This window comes from Lithobates pipiens, unplaced genomic scaffold (assembly GCF_037356315.1).
Source record: "Lithobates pipiens isolate NorthernLeopardFrog02 unplaced genomic scaffold, aLitPip1_a1.2 Scaffold_8, whole genome shotgun sequence".
Lineage (NCBI taxonomy): Eukaryota > Metazoa > Chordata > Amphibia > Anura > Ranidae > Lithobates > Lithobates pipiens.
This window is the reverse complement of record NW_027507903.1, coordinates 118,861,434-118,882,146: the sequence shown is the minus strand read 5'-3', so window position 1 is coordinate 118,882,146 and position 20,713 is coordinate 118,861,434. Positions and strand designations below refer to the sequence as shown.

Here is a 20,713-nt window from a genome sequence, read left to right as displayed (position 1 = left end):
GACCATGAGATACCAGAGGATCCAACCGTTTTCCTTTTACATAACTTTAAAATACCGGGTAAGACCGATAAAAACTCCATTCTGTGCCACCTCCTGAATGCGCCCAAGACCTGCATCCCTACTACATTGAATCCAACCCAAACACTCTCAGTGGGCCTATGACTCAGGAAGGTGGAAGAAGTGAACAGAATGGAAGATTTAGTCTTGACAACCAGGCAGAAGCGAGAGATATACGTAAAAACATGGACCACATGGAACCTTTTTATTAACTCAGAGGAGGGAAAGACTCTCATAGATGTGAATCTTATTAATTGAAGAGGAAATGTAATGCTTTCTTTAAGACAGATTGAGCTAGTGTATGAATGTAACTCCATGTGTCGGCTCATGTGGGACCTGGAGGGGAGCAGGAGAGAGAAAAATCGATTTACTTATTCATTTAGGTTTCCATTATTTTTTTTTTTTTCTTCTCTCCTTTTCCTTTGAATATACGACAAAGATGGGAAAGACATTTTGAATAACTTGATGATAGTGGATATTATTTTAAACAGTTTCATGAGAGAGGATATTATATTACTGGATTAAATAGCCTTAGATTGTTGGAATGTACTACTCAACATTGTGATGAATAGTATTTAAATATGTATTTTCTAATGATTGCCAGCTTTTTTTTGTTTTCTTTTACTTTTGAAAAAAAAAGGATTAAAAATGAAAAATAAAGGGGGCCTGGAGGATCCCAACGCTGCTAAACTCACATCTGAGGAGGTAGCAGAGGCCCTCAGAAGTTTGGCAAGCCAAGCAGAGTGGATCTGCCAGGGAAAAAGTACCTGTAGACCCACAGGAAGCACAAATAATAAGCATTGCCTTAACAATGGGGGTCCCTGCTGCTTTGCGACCCCGCCCACCCTGACTCGGCATAGCAGATTGCAGAAAGGGAGCAGACCCTCCCCTACCCACCAAGTAGGGGGCTGGAAATGAGGGGGCAGATTGGGGACCCCTTCCAAAACAAAAAAATGCAACAGAAGAGATCACCCAGGTCAAGGGAATACTTACACGTACTCAATACACCCAGGACTCAAAAGAGATGGTTAGTTGAGGCACACCTTGAACCTGATGAACCAGTTCCACTGATGAAGCCTCTGTAGTGTTGTGGAGACTATCTGCATCTATATCAGGCCTGTCACCCAACATTGTAGTGGAAGGAAAAAAAAAATCAATTGACAAGAACAAAAAGTCTTCTTGCATAACAAAAATGCATCAATGGGAACAAAAAAAAAAAAAAATCTGTTTACAGGAATAACCTATAGAGAAAAAAGTCCTAACTCCTGAGTGTTAAACAAAAAAACAAGTTATGTGCTGCAGATGGGGAAGGGGGATTGACCACCTGAAGGGGCCACCCCTTGCATGTAATTTTAGTTTTGGATGCACCTAGCGCCCAGTTACCTCAGGTAGCGACATCAAACCCATCTTTCCTGAAGATTGCCGTTCAACAAAAAAAGAGAAAGAAAAGTACTAAAAATGACAACTGTTCAGAAACTAAAGCCGATATGGGCTGATTTACTGGACTGCTTTCATAAAACGCAACAGTTATGGCTAGTGAAAGGAAGCAATTCAACAACAAACTCTGAACAATAACGAGTCGTGTGAGAGGAGTCCACTGTTGTCCAAGTGTTATAAGGGACTAGGAAATAAATATAGACCTTCACTGAGAGACACTGCTCTTTACTGCCTTCTGACATTCAGAATCTTAAGTTCATTGACTTGTAATATTGAGATGCTTCAATGTCCTGGTTCTGATGAAAAACGTAATGTCTCTTTCCATGTCTGCTTGTTCTTCAGCACTCTCCCACAGGGGCCTTCATGATACTTATGCATCATCATGTATATTGATAGGTCATGGTGAAGCCCCAACACCCCATGACATCCCTTCCTGTTTTATTGCAAGTCAAACTATTCACCTTTTGTCACAGGTGCTCAATCCCTTCTATATCAGGGATATAGGATTTTTACAGACATTAAATTACAGTTTGGCATTTTCCTTGTAGCCAATAACATGTGATTCTTAAATAAAAACATATTAGACTAAGGGTCATAAAAAATCACTTGGGGCCCAAGAATTAAAAATCTGAAAAAAACATGTTTTTTATTTTGTTTTATAGTAAAAAAGGGTTTTGACTTCTCACAGGGTCACTGTTGAAGACATCCCCTTCACTTCTTGTCACTGAGACAGGAAAAGAGACTTGTGTAGGTTTCTCTATCTGAAGCAAACAGGTGCTGTCAGAATACCCAAAAGTGACTGTATCGGACTGGCTGAACTGTTCATCAAGTAATTTCTTGCCGAGCTCCTTCAAATTTAAGTTTGTCAAGCCAAGTGGTGCCAAACAGGTCCACCTACAGATCGAATTTCAGATGATTTAGCAGGAATTGGCTAAAATTTGAGCCATGAATGGCAGAAGTATTACCCATACAGATAAGGAAGATAAGGATAGCAATAAAAAGCTAAAAACCTCTGTCAGGTTTTAACGGTGCCTGCATCAGTACTAAGTAGGGGACTTTCCTAGGCAGACACAAATCGAAAGGAAAAAAAAAATCTATTTTTTTCCCACTCGTAAAAAAACAAACAATGGCTGGAGTTGGCAATGAAAAATAGGACCTAACACACAAGTTTAACACCTAGGTCTATCACTTCCTAGTAATGCATCCATATTTGTGCCACTCACCCAGTAACCTGTTGCCTTGCCATTTTTTTCACAATCTACAACACAATTGTGTTTATGCACCCTGTCAAACAACAGACCACTAAACCCAGCTGGCCCCCACATCTATTTAAAATTTCCCCACATTCCCTTCAACCTTATCACACAAAGACAGACAAATAGATGTAAAATTCTGATTTATTGTTAAAGATTTAGATGTCCACTCTTGGTAGTAAATATAGCCCCTAATATACAACTCTGTGAAAGGACAAACTAGGGTTGCAAATGAAGTGGAATACCATACTGCTGCTTTTGTGAGAGGCAAAGTGAAGTTAGAAGCAAACAGGTACAATGTTATATGGGATTTTACTGGTGGAAACCATGAAAAGCAAGTGTTTGCTTATGCCTTGCAGTGTCATGGAGTCTTTCACGTTTCTCCAGATCTTCCAGTGCTTTAAATAGCAAAAAAGGGGAAAGGGAAAGGAGAGACACACGGGCCAAGCGTGTTAAATGACTATACCCGACAGTTTTCCGTGTTCATTTGGAATATCGTTTCCAAGCCTGGACGTCTTATTTGAAGATAGATATAGAGCTGAAGGGCGTATAAAGGAGAGCAAAGGTAAGAAGTTAAAGGGCCCTAAGAGCTGAATTTCTGAGGATCTAAGGAAAAAAGGCCTTTTATAACATTTGTTTTTCTCACCTGGGTTTCAGGATCGTCAGATCCTAGACTGGCTGCACCTAATTTCACCACCTCTGCCAGCTGTGTAATAGTGCTCGCTGATGACTGGGCAGCCTGTGCCAACTTGTCCTGACTAGATGCGGCACCCGACACCAGCAGCTTGGTGTCCTCTACAAGAGCCTTGGCAGTCTTAAGGATGTTTTCCCTGTGCAGACAAAACATTTATAAATGATGCAGACAATTCATTGAAACAGAAGCAAATATAAAAATAAATATGCAGGTTTGTAAGGCTGTGAAACATTTTCCCCACAGAGCTTCTATGTATGCTGAGGACTATAAAACTGAAAACAAGATACAGTCTCTCCTCTATTGTCTCATTACATTCTGATCATGTCATTGTGTCTGTGTATGATGTACATCTCTGTGACAACTCACCTGTGGTCAGCAAAGCTTTCCTTGTTTTCAGAGTTGAGTGTGCCAGCAGTGGCAAACATGATGGTGGTATCCAGATCTGCAATGATCCCAGATACTGCACTAGCTGCAGTAATGCAGGCTTGCGTTCCCTTATTACCTGCTTGAAAAGCAGTCAGAACCAGGGATACCTAAATGTAAAAAGAAGAAAAGTTGTAGGCATAAGGCAGATTGCTATAGGAGATTTCTACATATAAAGTGCAAGAAAACTCCTCATAATTTACCATAAGTAATTAAGTCTTTGCTATATTGAACACATTTCAAAATATTATACATACCTAATGGTCTGACCAACCAAAATTAAGAAATAAGATGAATATTTAACAGAGGCTTGTATTTGATACAAAGATATTAGTGTTTCAAATTTTATAAAATGGCATAGTGACTTCAAATGACGAGGTTTCTGTAAAATGGTTTGGTTTTGAAATGGTTTTATGATGGCAGTAGTATACAATAATAAATTACACTAGCAGATTTGTATTATTCTAAATTTACAAAATAACTGCACATATAATGATTTAATTTTATTGATTACCATGTCAATATTAGCTGTGTCAATGCTCATCTCTAAAATAAACGGCCGTAAACAGGATAGATATGTTTATAGTTATTTATTATTATTGACAGAGTCATATTCAAGGACTTGTATGGAATCATTAAGTAAAATTGGTAACCCAAAAAAAAAAGAAAAAAAAAAAAAAGAAAAAGAATCTGACCACAGGTGTATGTGGTCAGTAGGACAAATACTACTGTAAATCACCTTTTCTGTCACAGCCCGGGCACATTCAATTAATTCCCTCTTGGTATAACTGTCGGATGGACAAATCTGTAAGGCTCCAGCTTTCTGCACCAAAAATATACATCCATGTCCCAAATCCTGGATCCTAGATTTAATTTGAAACCCAACCTGAAAAAGGGAATACAGGACAAAAAAAAAAAAAAAAAAAAATCTAGATTAACCAGTTGAAAAGCCTACTTAAAATCCCATACATATAAAATGTACTGGTTTAGTGAGGATAAATATAAATTTACAAAGTGAAATTGATCAATGAGGAAATAAAGTGTTTCAGCACTCTGCAACTATGCTAACTGAAGTGTCACTCAAAGTGACAAACTCTGGCTTTAAAGTTAAAAATGTAATCCAAGTATGTATTGTTAACTTAAAAAAAAAAAAAAAAAAGCATCTTCTCTTGCTCTCAGCTTTTCCAAATTCCTTTGCTTGTGGTGCTGTGATCTTACGTCCTGTCAGAGGGTGGCTACCTTTGTTCTGCATGGTCCCACTGTATAGAGAAAGCAGCCACCCTCTCTTACTTGCTGCCAAGATGGACAGTGAACTTTGTAGCATGCACAGAGCTATGTACACGACTCCAACTAACATGCACTGCTCATTCCACCAAACGGAAATATAGGGGGGAAAAAAAAAATAGGATTTTTTTGGTCATACTTACTTGTAAAATCCTTTTCTTTTTTATACATCATAGGACACAGAGTTAGGCTAATATTCATTACCTGCTGGGTTATACTTCATCTCCAGGTGAATAGACACTGGTAGACTGGTCTTTAGACAGGAAGTGATCCCTTATATAACCCCTCCCATACAGGAAGTACTTCCGTTTTGTAGCAAGCACTGAATCCTCAAAAAGAGGGGAGGGACCTCTGTGTCCCATGATGTACTCAAAGGAAAGGATTTTTACAGGCAAGTATGACAAAAAATCCTATTTTCTTTTTAATATATCATGGGACACAGAGTCAGGCTAATATTACCTGCTGGGATGTCCTAGAACAATAGCCTTGAGGGGAGGGAGACACCCTGCCAAACAATAGTCAGACCTTTTTTTGGCAACCCGTGGTACACTGCGGCCGAAAGCCGAAACCTCGGCTGCTCGAACATCCACTTGAGAAAATTTTGTGAACGTATGCACTGAAGACCAGGTAGCAGCCTTACAAATTTGAGCTACAGATAACTGATGGTGAAAAGCCTAGGAGGTTCCTACACCCCTGGTAGAATGAGCTCTCACCCTAAAGTTGAGGCCTGACTGACCAATTGACGGACCCAATTAGCAATGGAAGCTGCCTGCCGCTTCTTGGGTCTCCTTTGGTAAAACAAAAAAGGAGTCTGATCCTCGGATCTCCGCAGATCTAGACAAATAAACTTTGGCTGCCTGGACAACATCCAAAGAATGCAGTTGCCTCTCTTCTGCCGAACGAGGCTGAGAGGAAAAAAAGAAGGCAAAATAAAGTCCCAATTTAAATGAAAAGCCGACACCACTTTTGGCAAAAAGGATGGAACAGGTTGTAACTCAACCATGTCGTGGTGGAGGATCAAGTACGGTTCCCTGCATGAAAGGTGATAGCCATCAGGAAGGCTAGCTTGCGTGACAGCAAGTCTAAAGGAATTTTCTTGATAGGTTCAAATGGTTGTTTCTGTAACACAAACAGCACCAAGTTCAAGTCCCAAGGACACATAGGTGACCTAATGGGGGGAGGCAAGCGAGATGCCCCTTGCATAAAGGTTCAGATCAGTGAATAGGCAGCTAAAGGCCTTTGAAAGATACTGATAGGGCCAAAACTTGACCTCTGTTTGTACTCAAAGCCAATTTGATTTCCACAGCTGACTGTAGAAAAGAGAGAAGTCTCCCAATCACATATTTCCAAGGAGGCCATTATTTGGCTTCACCATCTCCGAGAACCAGGGCCTTCTGGGCCAGGCCGGTGCCACCAGAATGACTAGCACTCCCCTTCTTCGAATCCTACGCAATAAATGTGAAAGGAGAGGGATCAGAGGGAAAGCATAAACCAGGAAGTACTGGCTCCATGGAACTACCAGAGCATTTCTTGTTCAGGACACAAACAGCTGTAGCTTGTTGTTGAACGTGGATGCCAGTAGGTCGACCTCTGGCTATCCCCAACATTGGCAAATTTCCTGGAACACTCCTGGGTGTAGGGATCATTCCCCCAAGCAGATTTGCTGACGGTTAAGATAATCTGCTTTCCAGTTCTCTACTCCCTGGATACGGACTGCTGATAAAATTGGCACATGTCCTTCTGCCCAGGCTAGTATGTGGTTCAACTCCTTCATATCTGATCCTGGTACCGCCTTGGTGGTTTCTATAGGTCACTGCAGTGGCATTGTCAGAACTGAACCCTGATAGGGCAGTACTGAAGCTCCACCGTCCATGACCGTAGGTCTAGTTGTACTGCCCGTAATTCCAGGACATTGATGGGCAGGATTTGTTCTGTCCTTGACCATTTCCCTTGAGCTGTGAGCCCCTCTAGGGTCGCTCCCCAGCCTGGGAGACTGGCACCTGTAGTCAGTACTCTCCAATTTACCGGGAAGAAGGATCTTCCCTTTTGCAGGTTCTGATCCTGCAACCACCAGTTTAGGCTTAAGCGTGCCCGAGAAGATAAGAACACTGGATAATCCAGGGCTTGTTCTCTCCTGTTCCACGCCAACAAGATGTCTTGTTGTAGAGGCCTGGAATGGAACTGAGCATAGGGCACCGCCACAAAGGAGGATACCATCCTCCCTAGAAGACTCATACAGAACCGAATGGAGGGTTGTCTGGTGCCCCTTATCTGACCCACCTGATTCTCCATGGCACAGATCCTTGCGGGCGGCAAGAATACTCTTGTTTGTACCGTTTCTAGGATCAGACCTAAATACTTTAAACTTCTCAGCTGGTCTCAAGGTTGACTTTTCGGTATTTATGATCCAGTTTAATCTTTTCAAATACCGCACTGTGTATATTATGCTCTGTTCCAGAGCCTGTATGGAGTGATCTCTGAGCAGGAGGTCATCCAGATACCCAAGCACCAGGATCCCTTGGGCCCTGAAAAGACCCAGTACTGGTGCGAGGACCTTCGTGAACACCTGGGGAGCTGTAGCAAGCCTGAAGGGTAGAGCCACAAACTGAAAATGACGTTTCTCTACTGCAAATCAGAGGAACCTCTGATGAGGCTGAAAGATAGGTATGTGTAAATACGCTTCCTTTATATCAATGGAGGCTAGAAAGTCTCCTATCTGGAGTGAGGCTACTACTGAGCAGACAGACTCCATCCGAAAGGACTGGATTCAGTAGATACTGGTTAAGGGAATTACGTCCAAAATGGGCTTTGCGTTCCTGTTTGGCTTTTGAACCTTAAATAGGTTTGAGTAAAGCCCTGCACCCCTTCTGGGTACAGGAACCTCTACAATCACTCCTTGATGCACTAGATGATGTAGTGCCTGAAGCAATAAGTCTCTTTTTGGAGGATCCGAGGGAACGCTTAAAAACCTCTGAGGGGGAACACCCCCCCGCAACTCCAGCTTGTAACCGCAGAATATAGTTGAGGTGACCCACTCGTCCTGAATTATTGTTCTCCAAATGTCCGCAAAGTGCAGCAGCCTCATCCCCCAACTGATGGAGTGGGGGCATCCCCTCAAAAGGAGGGCTTGGTGCTGGGTTTAGAAGAATTTTGGACCTAGGGCTTTGTCTGGCCCTGGCCTTGCGGCCTGCCCCCAGCCCTAGCGCCCTGTTGGCAGCGGAACTGCCTTGACGCTGAGACATTTGAGGAAGCAGTCCCTGAGGTTTTAAACGAGGGATGCCTGGTGCTTTACGTCACAGGAAGTGGAGAACTCTTCCCTCCGGAAATCTTTTAGATATATTTGTCCAAGTGATCACCAAATAAACGTTCCCCATGAAAGGGGAAACCTGCCAATAAGTTTTTACAAGGAAGCTCGGCTGACCAGTTCTTAAGCCACAAAATTCTGTGCATATGTACAGACAATAGAGCCAAATGAGCCAAATGAGAAACTTGCTGTATTGAATCCTTTAAGGCGTCCACAGCACTTGAGGAATATCTGACTTATGTTCAGGCAGATCATCCTCCTGGTAAGACCTGTTAGGCCATCTGATATGATCCTTTACGGACTGGCAGATACCAATTGCTGAAACAGCTGGCTGAATAGCTGAACTGGCCAAAGAAAAGGAAGCCTGTAATAATGACTCCAATGACAACTGGCTGAATAGCTGAACTGGCCAAAGAAAAGGAAGCCTGTAACAATGACTCCAATTTCTTGTCAACAGGGTCTTTCAAGCCCTGTGTGCTATCTACCGGACAAGTTCTTGTTTAAGAAAGACTGCTGCATCTACGGCTGGCATGCTCCACGTCTTAAACCTTTCATCCATGGGTTATAAAAGGGAAAACTTCTTAGGAGGAACAAAAATCCTGGCAGGATGTTCCCAATTAGCATACATTGCCCGTTCCAACAGAGGGTGTAAGGGGAAAGCCTGTGTGGCCTGAAGAGGCCTCAGGGATCCCAAAGAGGACCAGGGAGGCTCAGTAACCTCTGCGAGAGGAAACTTAATGGCAGAAAGAACCATTTCGGTAAGAGTCAGGATCAAAATCCTCTGTGATTGACAGGCAGACACTAACTGGATATCTCCTTGTCCAGATTGCTCGGAAGCTGACTCATCCGCCAGGCCATCCACAGAATCCTGAGCTTTAAGCTCTTCCCCATCCTCAACCCATTCCTGCTCCAAACTAGGAGGCTCCGAGGAGGGGGGGATCTGTCACGCTTCTTGACACCCTGCGGTATGGAGCCAATCATGCCAGCAATCCTGTGCTCTAACCCGGCTAGGGCTGAGGACAGTTCATCCTTAGTGATAAAGGGTGAAACAGCAGCGTTGACTGTAGGCACAATGAATGGCTCAGATTGCCCAAAAGCCTCTGGTCCTTCAGGGGATACAACACTAGTGATATGCTTAGGTTCATCAGGAACTACCGATGACATAGGTGTGCCCTTCCCTGTGTTAGTCCCGCTCCTCTTTTTTGAAGACATTTACTAGCCACAGAAAGGGAGTACCTGGGTGTAGTATTAAAACACCTCAGAAGGGAGACCCTTAAAGTGGTTTGGTACCTAAAAATTAAAGTTCATGTTATTAAAATCAACAGTTAGCATACTTACCTAAACGAACCCTGAAAAAAAAAATATTATTTACTTACCTTTTATTTCTGATGTTTCAGCTGACTTCCGGGTTCTCCTCCCGTGGGAGTAGGGGTGGCTATCGTCCTCGCAATGGTCCCTGGGAAATTTCCCAAGAATCCATGGGGGACATTGAAATTGCGAAATCTCGCGAGATTTCGTTCGGACGCCGGTCACGTGACGAGGGCGTGTACGAATTTGCCATTTTTAAAGTGGGCAGGCAGCTGTATCTGCCATTACACACGAGGTAGCAAGCAAACAAGTGATTGCTTCTGTGGGTTTGTTTTCATTCATTCTTTGTTCTCTGTGCTGTGTGGTTTTCGTTGCCTTGACAACGGGGCGGGAACTTCCTGGAGTTTTTCTTTCCTTGTCACTGCTCTCACTGAGCATGTGCAAGATGGAGCGGAGCATGCTGGGAGCCAGACGTCATCATATACCAGGAAGTAAATGCCTGTGGGCTTCAGACGCCCACAGTTAAAATGGAAAATGCCAGAGTAGGTTTTTATAAGTCATCCTGAAGAAAAGATTCGTCGCGCCGGGGGTCAAATAAACGCCGGACGTGGATGCCAATCGAAGCTAGCACTCACCCACCAGTGAGACAGGTAAGAAAAAAATAAAAAAAGAGCGGAATCCCACTTTAAATAGGGCTCACCAAGCCCCTATGCAACAACCCTGCTAAGCACCTTTAGCCCGCCAAGCAACACCTGGTGACTCACATGACCTGGGTAAGGAGAAAATTAACCCCTGCAAATGCCTGGTTCAGAGCCTGCTCTGTGTCCAACAGCTGCCTTCTGGAAGCACCGCATTCTTGGCATACACAGCTCAAATAAGCTGGCTGTGTGCCGGACCAGTCTATGCATGCATACGTAAGCTTAGAAACCAAGAGCCCAAACCCTTCATGGTGGGTTCCTGTCAATTGAGGACCTTCAAGAATTGGTACCCTTTTCATGTTTAGGGTCCACTCCCTTGGACCTGTACAGCACCCTGCAGAAATGCCTTAGTGCTGTGGTGTCCAGCATTTCACTTTGCAGGGTCCAGCGCGTGGAGGCCGCTTTACAGGCAAATCCCTGCAGGATCTTGAGTCTTCTTAGCGAGGCTTGGGTACCATTTATCTAAGCATATAAAGCCGGTGTCAAATGGATCCAATCTGTCAATCTCTTGATTTAAGAACTGTTTGTGGAACTAGAGACCTGGAGCTCAGAGAGCTCAAACAACCGTGCCATCTACCTTGCAGACACTGGTAAAAAACTGAGGGGCTTCCTGTGTGGGAGGGGTTATAAAGGGGATCACTTCCTGTCTAAAGAAGGTTTACCAGTGTCCATTCACCTGGAGATGAAGTATAACCCAGCAGGTAATGAATATTAGCCTAACTGTGTCCCATGATGTATGAAAAAAAGATGTTCGGGAGCTCAGAGAGTACATTACAAGGAGGCAGAAAAACACACTAAAACATGTTTATGAAAAGGAGGTTACAGGGCCACGAAGGAGTCGATGTGTATGGTTTATTTTTAATAAGGGTATCTTTTAGTAAGGATGAGCGCAGGCTTGTTCGCATACGCCACGTGCTGAGCCCGCCAGGAAGTCGGCGCAGCGCTGTGCTTATCATAGGGAGTGAGACATTGCCCGATCTCTGCAGCCGCACATCGGGGCAATGTCTCACTGCCTGTGATTAGCGCAGTGCTGCGCCGACTTCCTGGCAGGCTCAGCATGTGACGTATGCGAACACGCCTGAGCTCATCCTCATCTTTTAGTGTCACTTTAATCTGAGTTCCTTGTAATCCACAGTGCACACAGATCATACCATAGGGTCCTGTGGTAGTGTACTTTCTGAAGCATGTACTGTGTAACCATCACCCTCTGCTTCTTGCATCACTAAAATGTAAGAATGTGATTGGCTGTTGTAATAAAGAGCTGAGTAATGTACCCCTTTATGTGTGTAAAGCAATGGAGCCAGTCTTCCGATGGCATCATGTTATAAGTGCCGCTAGTAAGGACTGGATGTGGTGCGTGGTATCTCGGCAAATACTCTCGGGATGACTATTAGCTCACTGGAATACATGATGATGCACTTCACTCATGTTTTGGTTTGTGTTTTTAATCGTTTATTTCGTCAAATAAATTGAATTCAGTGAGCACTACAAGAGTTTTCCCTTTCAACGCTGCCTCATGTATGTTGATGTGAGCCGGGTTGGTTATCTTTCTATCTGGATGTTTACTGCAAGAGACCAGACTGTATCGTTAACCTCTACTGAGGAAACAAGCTGTAAAACCTCTTATTATCCTAAAACTAGGGTGAGCAGGTTGGATTGCCACTGAGTTAACTCTGTACGGTGTGAAATGGAGAGAAGAGCACTGTTTAAAAAAAAAACCAAGATTTGGATTTGATCACTTTCATAGCTTTGTCAAAAACTTTTAGGTTCGTACAAACATACAGGTTCCAGAATTGAACAGATATCCAACTAACTCCATTGCATATGGTTACAACTAGGGATTAGCCTGCGGTTCAAGTCGAACAAAAGTTTGACACGAACATCAGGTGCTCGTTTGTTCTAAAACGAACCAATCATATTTGTGGGAAATTAGAGCTCTGCGGAATGCCCCATGATGCACTGCAAGATCGCAGTGCATTGCTGTATGATTGGCCAAAGCATACACCTAACCTGCATGCTTTGGCCAAATCACAGCGCGCTCTGCTGAGAGAGCCATAATTGGCCAAAGTCAGGGTGCCTTTGGCCAATCATGGCTCAGGGGGAATAGGTCCACGCCCCACACTATATAAGGCTGCTTATATAGCGGGCATGTATAGCGTTTGGATGGAGATTGTTTGAGCTAGGCAGGCTAGTTAGTGACCGTGTATATACATACATTCACCCCCCCCCCCCCCCCCCCCCCCACTGTATTTAGCATAGACTACATATTTAGTGTAGACGCTCTATTTAAGTCAGTGCAGACAGTGTATTTGAGAGATATTTATATATATATATATATATATATATATATATATATATATATATATATATATATATATATATATATATATATATATATATATATATATATATACACACACACACACACACACACACACTCCGCATTCAGTGTAGCCTCTATATTCAGTCAATGCAGGCAGTGTAGTTTTTATAACAGTGTACTGAAGTGGTTAAGGGGAACCCTGCACCAAAATTTGAAAAAAAAAAAAAATGACACCCCCCAAAATCTATACCAGACCCATTCAGGTCTGCTATGGATTTTAACCATTTTAACCATTTCATTACCTGGCTATAATAATAAGACATCCGCAGGAGGGATCTCCCATCCTGGGGGGGGGGCAACATGACGTCCCTGGGCTTCCCGGCCATATAGGAAGCACGCACACGCCTGTCACTTTACTCGGGACCCAGGCAGAGATGTCCGCCGGGTACACGTGATTGCCCATGAATACAGCAGGACTGTGGATCTGTCTGTGTAAACACACGGATCCACGCCCTGTCAGGTGAGAGGAGTCTGATGGTGTGTTCTCAGTACATTGGAACACCAATCGGTCTGCTCCCCTTGTGAGTCCCCGTCCCCTACAGTTAAAATCACTCCCTGGAAAACATAATTAACCCCTCAATCACGTCCTAGTGTTAACCCCTTTCCTGCCAGTCACATTTACACAGTAATCAGTGCTTTTTTATAGCACTAATCACTGTATAAATTTGAATGGTCTCAAAAATGTGTCAACAGTGTCCAATATGTCAGTCGCAATGTCACAGTCACGGAAAAAATAAATAAATTGCAGATCGCCGTCATTACTAGTAAAATAAATAAAAATGCCATAAATCTATCCTGTATTTTGTAGACACTATAAATTTTGCGCAAACCAATCAATATACGCCTATTGCAATTTCTTTTAGCAAAAATATGTAGAAGAATACATATCGGTATAAACTGAGGAAAAAATTAGTTTTGTACAGCGTTGCATGACCGCGCAATTGTTATTCAAAATGCGACAGCTCTGATAAGTCAAATTTGGTCTGGGCAGGAAGAGGGTGAAAATGCCCTGTATTGAAGCGGTTAAGGGGGACCCCACACCAAAATTAAACAAAATGGCACCCCTCAACAAAATCTATACCAGACCCTTATTCGATACAGACCCTGTATCTGTCTTGTTGCTAGGGTGTCCCTTCTAATCTGCCATTTCCAGGCCGCGGAGATGTACATCATATCCTACAGCGCCTGGGCTCCTGGGTGATGTGCGTTATTGTTTCCAGGAGTCAGTGGGCATCGGCGTAGGATTTGTTGCCATAAAAACGGGGCGGCCCTTCCTCCGTCGCCGCTATTGTGATAGCAACCAGGCGCACTGTCTGCGCTACGGCCTGTCTACATTGCGCATGTGCGAGATCGGGAGGTGCATGCTGGGTAGGCAACAGCACCTTATTCCAGAAGAGAGAGTCCTGGGGCATTCATATGCCCACAATCAAGATGGAAGTGCTCAGGAAGACAAAAACCAAGGTAAGTAAATTCTAAAAAAGATGTACTCGAACCGGGATTGCATTATGGAGATTATTTACTGTATAATATTTATAGAATCAGAGGGGATTCCGGAAATAAAACATAAAAATGTGGGCGGAACTCAGCTTTAACAAATGAATCTGAGATTACATCATCCAAAATAACTAACAGTATTTGGGGTCCAAGGACATAGTACATCACTTCCATAGCTTAATTGATTTGTGCACTATTTTGGAATTTAATAGCGCACTCTTTAGAATTATTATTGTAATAATTGTTATATTTTATTCATTGGTGTGGAAGCACTGAAACTTTTGTAATTTTCAGTTTGTAATTTTTTATTTCAATGCACACAATTATTTAAAAGGAACAATTGATTGATTATTCACATAGGATTTATGGGGGGATAGCTGCACTACTACACTATTCGGTTATAAATTATTTTGAAAAGTGTAGTGACATAATTTTCAGTGTCAGCTTGTTCCCAGAAGCTTGTTAACATATTTGTTTAATTAGAATTTACTTTTTTTTTTATTAGGCTTCATGCGCACCGGATGTAAGCGCTGCTTTTAGGGGTGTCTGGCACATTTTTTTCTGCCTCCAAACACCCCTACATGTTAGTCTGTGTGTCCACACATAGGCGTTTAAAGGCAGGAGTGTTTAGAGTCAGAAAAAAAAAAAAGAAGAAAACTCACCATCCAGGAGAATCAGCATTTTGGCAGAAAACACACTTGTGCGTACAAATGCGTCTAAATGTATATACGTTAAGGTTAGGACCATTTAGCGCTTGATTCATTTCAATGGCCAGAATAAATTATTGAACAATTTGGTGCATGTTGTGACTTCATAGAAGTATGTTGTACATTCAGTTCACAATTTTTGTTACACATTCTACGCAAAAGGGTACTGCATTCTGCTTTTGTGCACTGAAAGAGAAACTGGAACGAGCAGGCAGCATGCAATTTATGAGATTTCCTACAGTTCTATGGTGTGTTTCTGCAGTTTATACTATCTAACCCAGTGTTTTTCAACCAGGGTATAGTGAGCAGGGGATGCAGCTTTCTCTGGATTACCATCATGCAGTGCCATGGTGCAGTCAAGTCAGCCACCATCAAAACAATGAAGATCTAGGGACAGAATGCATAGTGTCATTTGTTGCACAGATGCACGGCAGGCAGCATGTAAGGACAAAAGTGCACTAGCTCCACCTCCTGTCCTCTGCCATGCTGCTGAAGCCATAATGTAGTGTGTTCTGATGGTAAGATTCGATGAGTTAGTGGGGATGTGATGGGGATTTTCACGTATAGGAGGACCATGATGAGCGAGATGGGGCTTTGGATTTGATGAGAGGAATCTGTTCTGGAGACTTTAATTTGATCGGGGGGCCTCCAATTTTAAATTAGTTAACTAAAGGTGGTTGATTGTATTGTCCCAGGTTCAAGTTTCCCACTGATGGCAAGTAACATTTATGTTTTCTACATTTTAAATGAGATGCCTTGAGAGTTTGCACACATATGAAAGGTGCTGTGAATAATAAAAAAAAAAAAAGTTGAACAACACTGATCTAACCCTAGAATTGTAATATAATGTGTAATTGTTGGTGACAAAGCTAACAAGATATGATTAACTGACGTGTGAACAAACAAAACAAAAAAAAGGCCAACAACTAGTTAACAAAAACAATCTCTAGAAAATGCTATTATATATGGTCTTGGAAATTTTGAATATACTGATTTTTCAATTACTCTACATGCTGCAAATCCAAGGCTCTCACCTCTTTGGGCTCAGCTGTAACTGCTGCCATGCGACCTTGGACGGCAAGATTTCCATAGTCACTTGTTACTTGTGATGCAAGACCACCAAGCTCTTCAGGGTTTGTGACAGATTTCGTCATCTGAAAACCAAACAAAGATTATTAGGATATGGGGACACAGCAATGTCATTAACAATTGGGAAAAGAAAAAAAGACTACTTTAACTCTTTTAAGACAACATCTGTATTCACTTCCAAACTGCTTGAAGCTCATTCTTGCAGGACTTAAAGCGGAGGTCCACCCTAAAGTGGACCTTCCGCTCATCGGAACCCTCCCCCCCCCTCCGGCGCCACAATTGGCACCTTTCAGGGGGGAAGGGGGTGCAGGTACCTGTACAGCACAGGTATCTGCACCCACTTCCGGGATAGCTCTCTGCGGAAAGGGGCGTACATTATGCCCCTTTCTGAAGGTCCCCCGCTGCCTGCTGGGAAACACACAGATCCCAGAGGCAGCGGGTCCATTCTTATTGCGCAGCGTGACTCGCACATGCGCAGTAGGGAACCGGGAAATGAAGCCGAAAGGCTCCACTTCCTGATTCCCATACCCAAGATGGCGGCGGCAGCACCCGAGAGACGATCGAGAGATCGGCTTCGGGTGCCGACATCGCGGGCACGCTGGACAGGTAAGTGTCACTATTTAAAAAGTCAGCAGCTGCAGTATTTGTAGCTGCTGGCTTTAAAAAAAAAAAAAAAAAAAAAAAAAAAAAAAAAACGCGGACTCCCGGCGGACTCCCGCTTTAATTCTAGCAGATGTAAATTGTGGTTGGGAAATTAAAATTGTATAACAGAGATCAAAACAACTTATAACTTTGTTGTTATGTTTTATGTAAGCACAATAAGCACTTATTTATGACTGCTATAAATCAGCACCACCTTATTGCAGGACACCCTAGCTTGAGCAAAATGTTGATTGCAAATCGGTATGTTAGCAGCACCCGTGGCAAGAATATGCATATCACAACTGTAGAAGAAGGTACTTTACTTAGAAGAACCTTGGCTTCTGATACTACCAAAGATCATAATTACCATCTCTTGCGCAGTTACTGCAATAGCTTTGGAGTATTTAACACCAGTGGTTTGGTAGTCCACAAAAGTTCCTGTGGGTTCTGGTGGTGTGCCCTCATCCAACTGTGAAGAGAACAAGGCATGTTATAGAACTCAGCTAACAATTGTCTCTGTTTTGGAATATTTTACATAATACAGTTTATTTTCTAGGAACCTGTAACTAAGCATAAGAAAAATCCATCCTTTCAGCTGCCTCATTATGCAGGATGCTAAATATACAGGCAGTCCCCCTAGTTACAAACATCCGACTTACAAACGACTCCTACTTACAAACAGAGGGAGACAACAGGAAGTGAGAGGAAATCTACCCCCAGGAAGGGAAGTTCACTCCTGTAAGAGCCATTATGGGAAAAAGGTACCTCAACTGATGCTTTATCACCAAGTCTGGTTTCCACAACAATCCAGAATTGTCAAAATCCAATTTTCATTGGGACAGAAAGTGAGATGAAATCTTCTGAGCAGGGTCACAGATAGCAAAACAAACATTACAGGGGTGTTAAACCTTCCCTATGCTATCCAAAAAGCTTAAAAAATTGGCTGGAGATACACTTAAAAAATGTACTCGTTCTAGGTTAAAGATCACTGGACTATGGAATATATTTGGTTACTTAAAAAAAAAAGGAATAAAAAAGGAATAAAAGAAATAGTTCAGTTATCCTAAAGTACATAAAATATAAGCGTTGTATTTTCTACATCACTGATTTTAACTGTGTGATTCAAGTTATGTTCCCCGAATGTGACAGAACTCACCTTGCTCATGGCATCTGCAATGGAATCAACCATGCCTCCCACCATGCCCACTTCACTGGCAGCCTCATTCAAGGTGATCATAAGGTCATCCACTGCCTCTTTCATTAGCTGGGCTGCCTCTGCAATTGCATCATGCGTGTGCGATGCCTACAGAAAATAGACACATGTACATTTTTTATACAATAGTGTGTGTGTGTGTGTGTCTGTGTGTGTGTCTGTGTGTGTGTCTGTGTGTGTGTCTGTGTGTGTGTCTGTGTGTGTGTCTGTGTGTGTGTCTGTGTGTGTGTCTGTGTGTGTGTCTGTGTGTGTGTCTGTGTGTGTGTCTGTGTGTGTGTCTGTGTGTGTAGGATTGAACAGCAATAAGAACTGCATGAACTGTATATCAAATTTACATTTTTTTTTTAACACACTACACTTCTATAATGAAAGCATGCACTGGTAGCTTTAAAAAGAATGTATATGCGTACTGATTGTTCATATCCTGGTAATCCATTTTCCCATAATTTTTTTAAAATAATTTACCCATAACTTTTATAAGCATCTGCCCTAAAACTTTTTAACATTTCTCTTTTGATTACGTGTGATCTTTTATTGAGTGAACCCATTATACTTTTTATACTTGAATTATTGATCAGAAATGTTAAGATTTCTGGATGGCTGGAAAATGCTTGCCATGGGATCCTGCCCAATTATATGCTATTCAGACTAAACATTATACATATGACAAGCGAAAACGGATTGGCTGCTATAAGTTACAGTGCACATTGCTCTTTTAAACTGCTTTGTTAAAAATGTGTGTGTGTATATATATATATATATATATATATATATATATATATATATATATATATATATATTATATTTAAATGTTTTAATTGCAATTAGCTTCCAAGGATACTTACAAATGTAAATAGTCCCTTTATATTCTAGCTGCTATTCACTGTACATCCTTTATTTGTACAGTCTGAGGTGATCAAGAACTAGAAATAAAGGACATCGCAATCTCTCTATAATTTAGCCTTTTCTTTCCTTGTTTCAAAAGAGGTTCAATATCCATATCTACAACCAGCCTCATGTGGCTTTCTAAATGATCCCCATCATATCTTTTACTTAGAAAGCGTTGTTTTAAGAATTTTTTCCTGCTCAATATGGTCCTCTAATTCTGAACATTTACCGCTGATGCAAAATAAATAAAAAATAAGGTTATCAGTCCCCATCTCCCAGACATCTCCTACAGTCATTTGAAGAAAACTCTGTCTCTTAGAGACAAGATTTCCCCCAATCTTGCAGAACCACCAAAATGTTTCCCTTATTTGCAGGATTGTCTAGGTTCTTTCCATGTAGGAGATGTACAGTTTGTAAGGCTGGATTCACACCTATGCATTTTTAGTGCTTTTTGCATTTTGCAGATTTGCACTGCAGTCCATTAAACATGGTTTCCTACGGGACACGTTCTGTAGTGCAAATGTGCAAAATGCAAAAAGCACTAAAAATGCATAGGTGTGAATCCAGTCTAAGTGTGGCGGACAGAACATTGCACATACAAGGTCCTTTGACTACAAAGTTATGAATAGGAGTTATAACACTGGGGACTATCACCTGTTCTACTAAAATTGTTGTGCATCTCCTTCAGTGCCCGTGTGGCCTGCAGTATGTAGGTAGGATCACAGGGGCTCTACAAATGAGAATTGGAGAACACATAACCAACATTAAAAAGGCTTTACGGGGCATAATCTGTCCAGACATTATGCCCTGCACCACAAGGAATATCCCTCTGGAATTAAGGTTATTGGGATAAATATTCCCCACATTGGAAGGGTAGTAAGAGAGGGATCCCACAATTTGAAATCTAATGGAAAAACGAAATGAGGACTTACCACCCCTGGGGCTTTAACATAAATTCCTGTTTTATTAGTAATATAAATTTTGGGGACTTTTTATTCTCTCCAGTCAGTTATGGCAATAATATAGCACTTTGCTTTTTCTGCTTTTATTTCTGGTCCTTAAATGTCCTTTAATACATTATTTTATTTCTTTAGTGTGAAAACATTTTTATTAATTAATAATTATGTGCATTCATTGAATTGCTGTTTTTTTATAGAAAATTTTAGTAAGAATATTGTAGGAATCCCTATACATTTACAATGTTGGTCAAGGAAGACGTCCCAGTAATCTGGCTAACAGCAGAAGATCTGTTGCGCAAAATTCACATCAAAAGAGCTGTCTGGCACGTGCGCGATAACACAAACACGCACAAGCAATAGTGCACGCGAGCCCATGAGTGATAGTGAAAACGGGCATGCGAGCACATGAGCGAAAGAGCGTACGAGTGCACACAGGTGAGTGCCATGTGAAGGCACATGGAGCAGGGAAGCCTATTTAAAGGAGACTTATCTTACCATCTTGCTGTCCAGTCTACAGCGTTCCTGAGACCCCCTGCTGTTTGTTCTGCCCCCTTCCTGTGGTACCTAAATTATTCCAAAGACTGGGGATGGCAGCAATATTCATCAAGCTGGATCTTTGTGGGGCTTACAATCTAGTCCGCATCCTGAGTGGTGATGAGTGGAAGCCTTTCGCACTTGGTTCGGGCATTTTGAGTATTTAGTCATGCCCTTTGGGCTTTGTAATGCCCCTGCTATGTTCCAACACTGTGAACCACATTTTCAGAGACTATCTCAACCTGTTTGCTATTGTCTATTTGGATTATATCCTTATCTTTTCTACTTTATGCTTTGTGGGCTTTGCAAACTTTTACTGGAAGTTTATTAAGGGATTTTCCACTAT

The 20,713-nt window shown here is 42.1% G+C and overlaps 1 protein-coding gene across 2 annotated transcripts in view; it reads right to left on the bottom strand.

Annotated features, from left to right (window-relative positions):
• TLN2 (talin 2) overlaps positions 1-20,713 on the bottom strand; it is a 430,025-nt gene that overhangs the window by 18,749 nt on the left and 390,563 nt on the right. The window contains exons 42-48 of one of the 2 annotated variants that reach the window (XM_077472779.1): positions 17,930-18,076; positions 17,141-17,242; positions 16,077-16,196; positions 4,604-4,750; positions 3,808-3,974; positions 3,394-3,577; positions 3,214-3,285 (exon numbers count right to left, since the gene is read on the bottom strand). In XM_077472779.1, coding sequence (XP_077328905.1) covers positions 3,214-3,285; positions 3,394-3,577; positions 3,808-3,974; positions 4,604-4,750; positions 16,077-16,196; positions 17,141-17,242; positions 17,930-18,076 — 939 coding nt within the window. The remainder of the gene's footprint in view (positions 1-3,213; positions 3,286-3,393; positions 3,578-3,807; positions 3,975-4,603; positions 4,751-16,076; positions 16,197-17,140; positions 17,243-17,929; positions 18,077-20,713) is intronic. The other variant, XM_077472780.1, reaches the window with a different exon arrangement.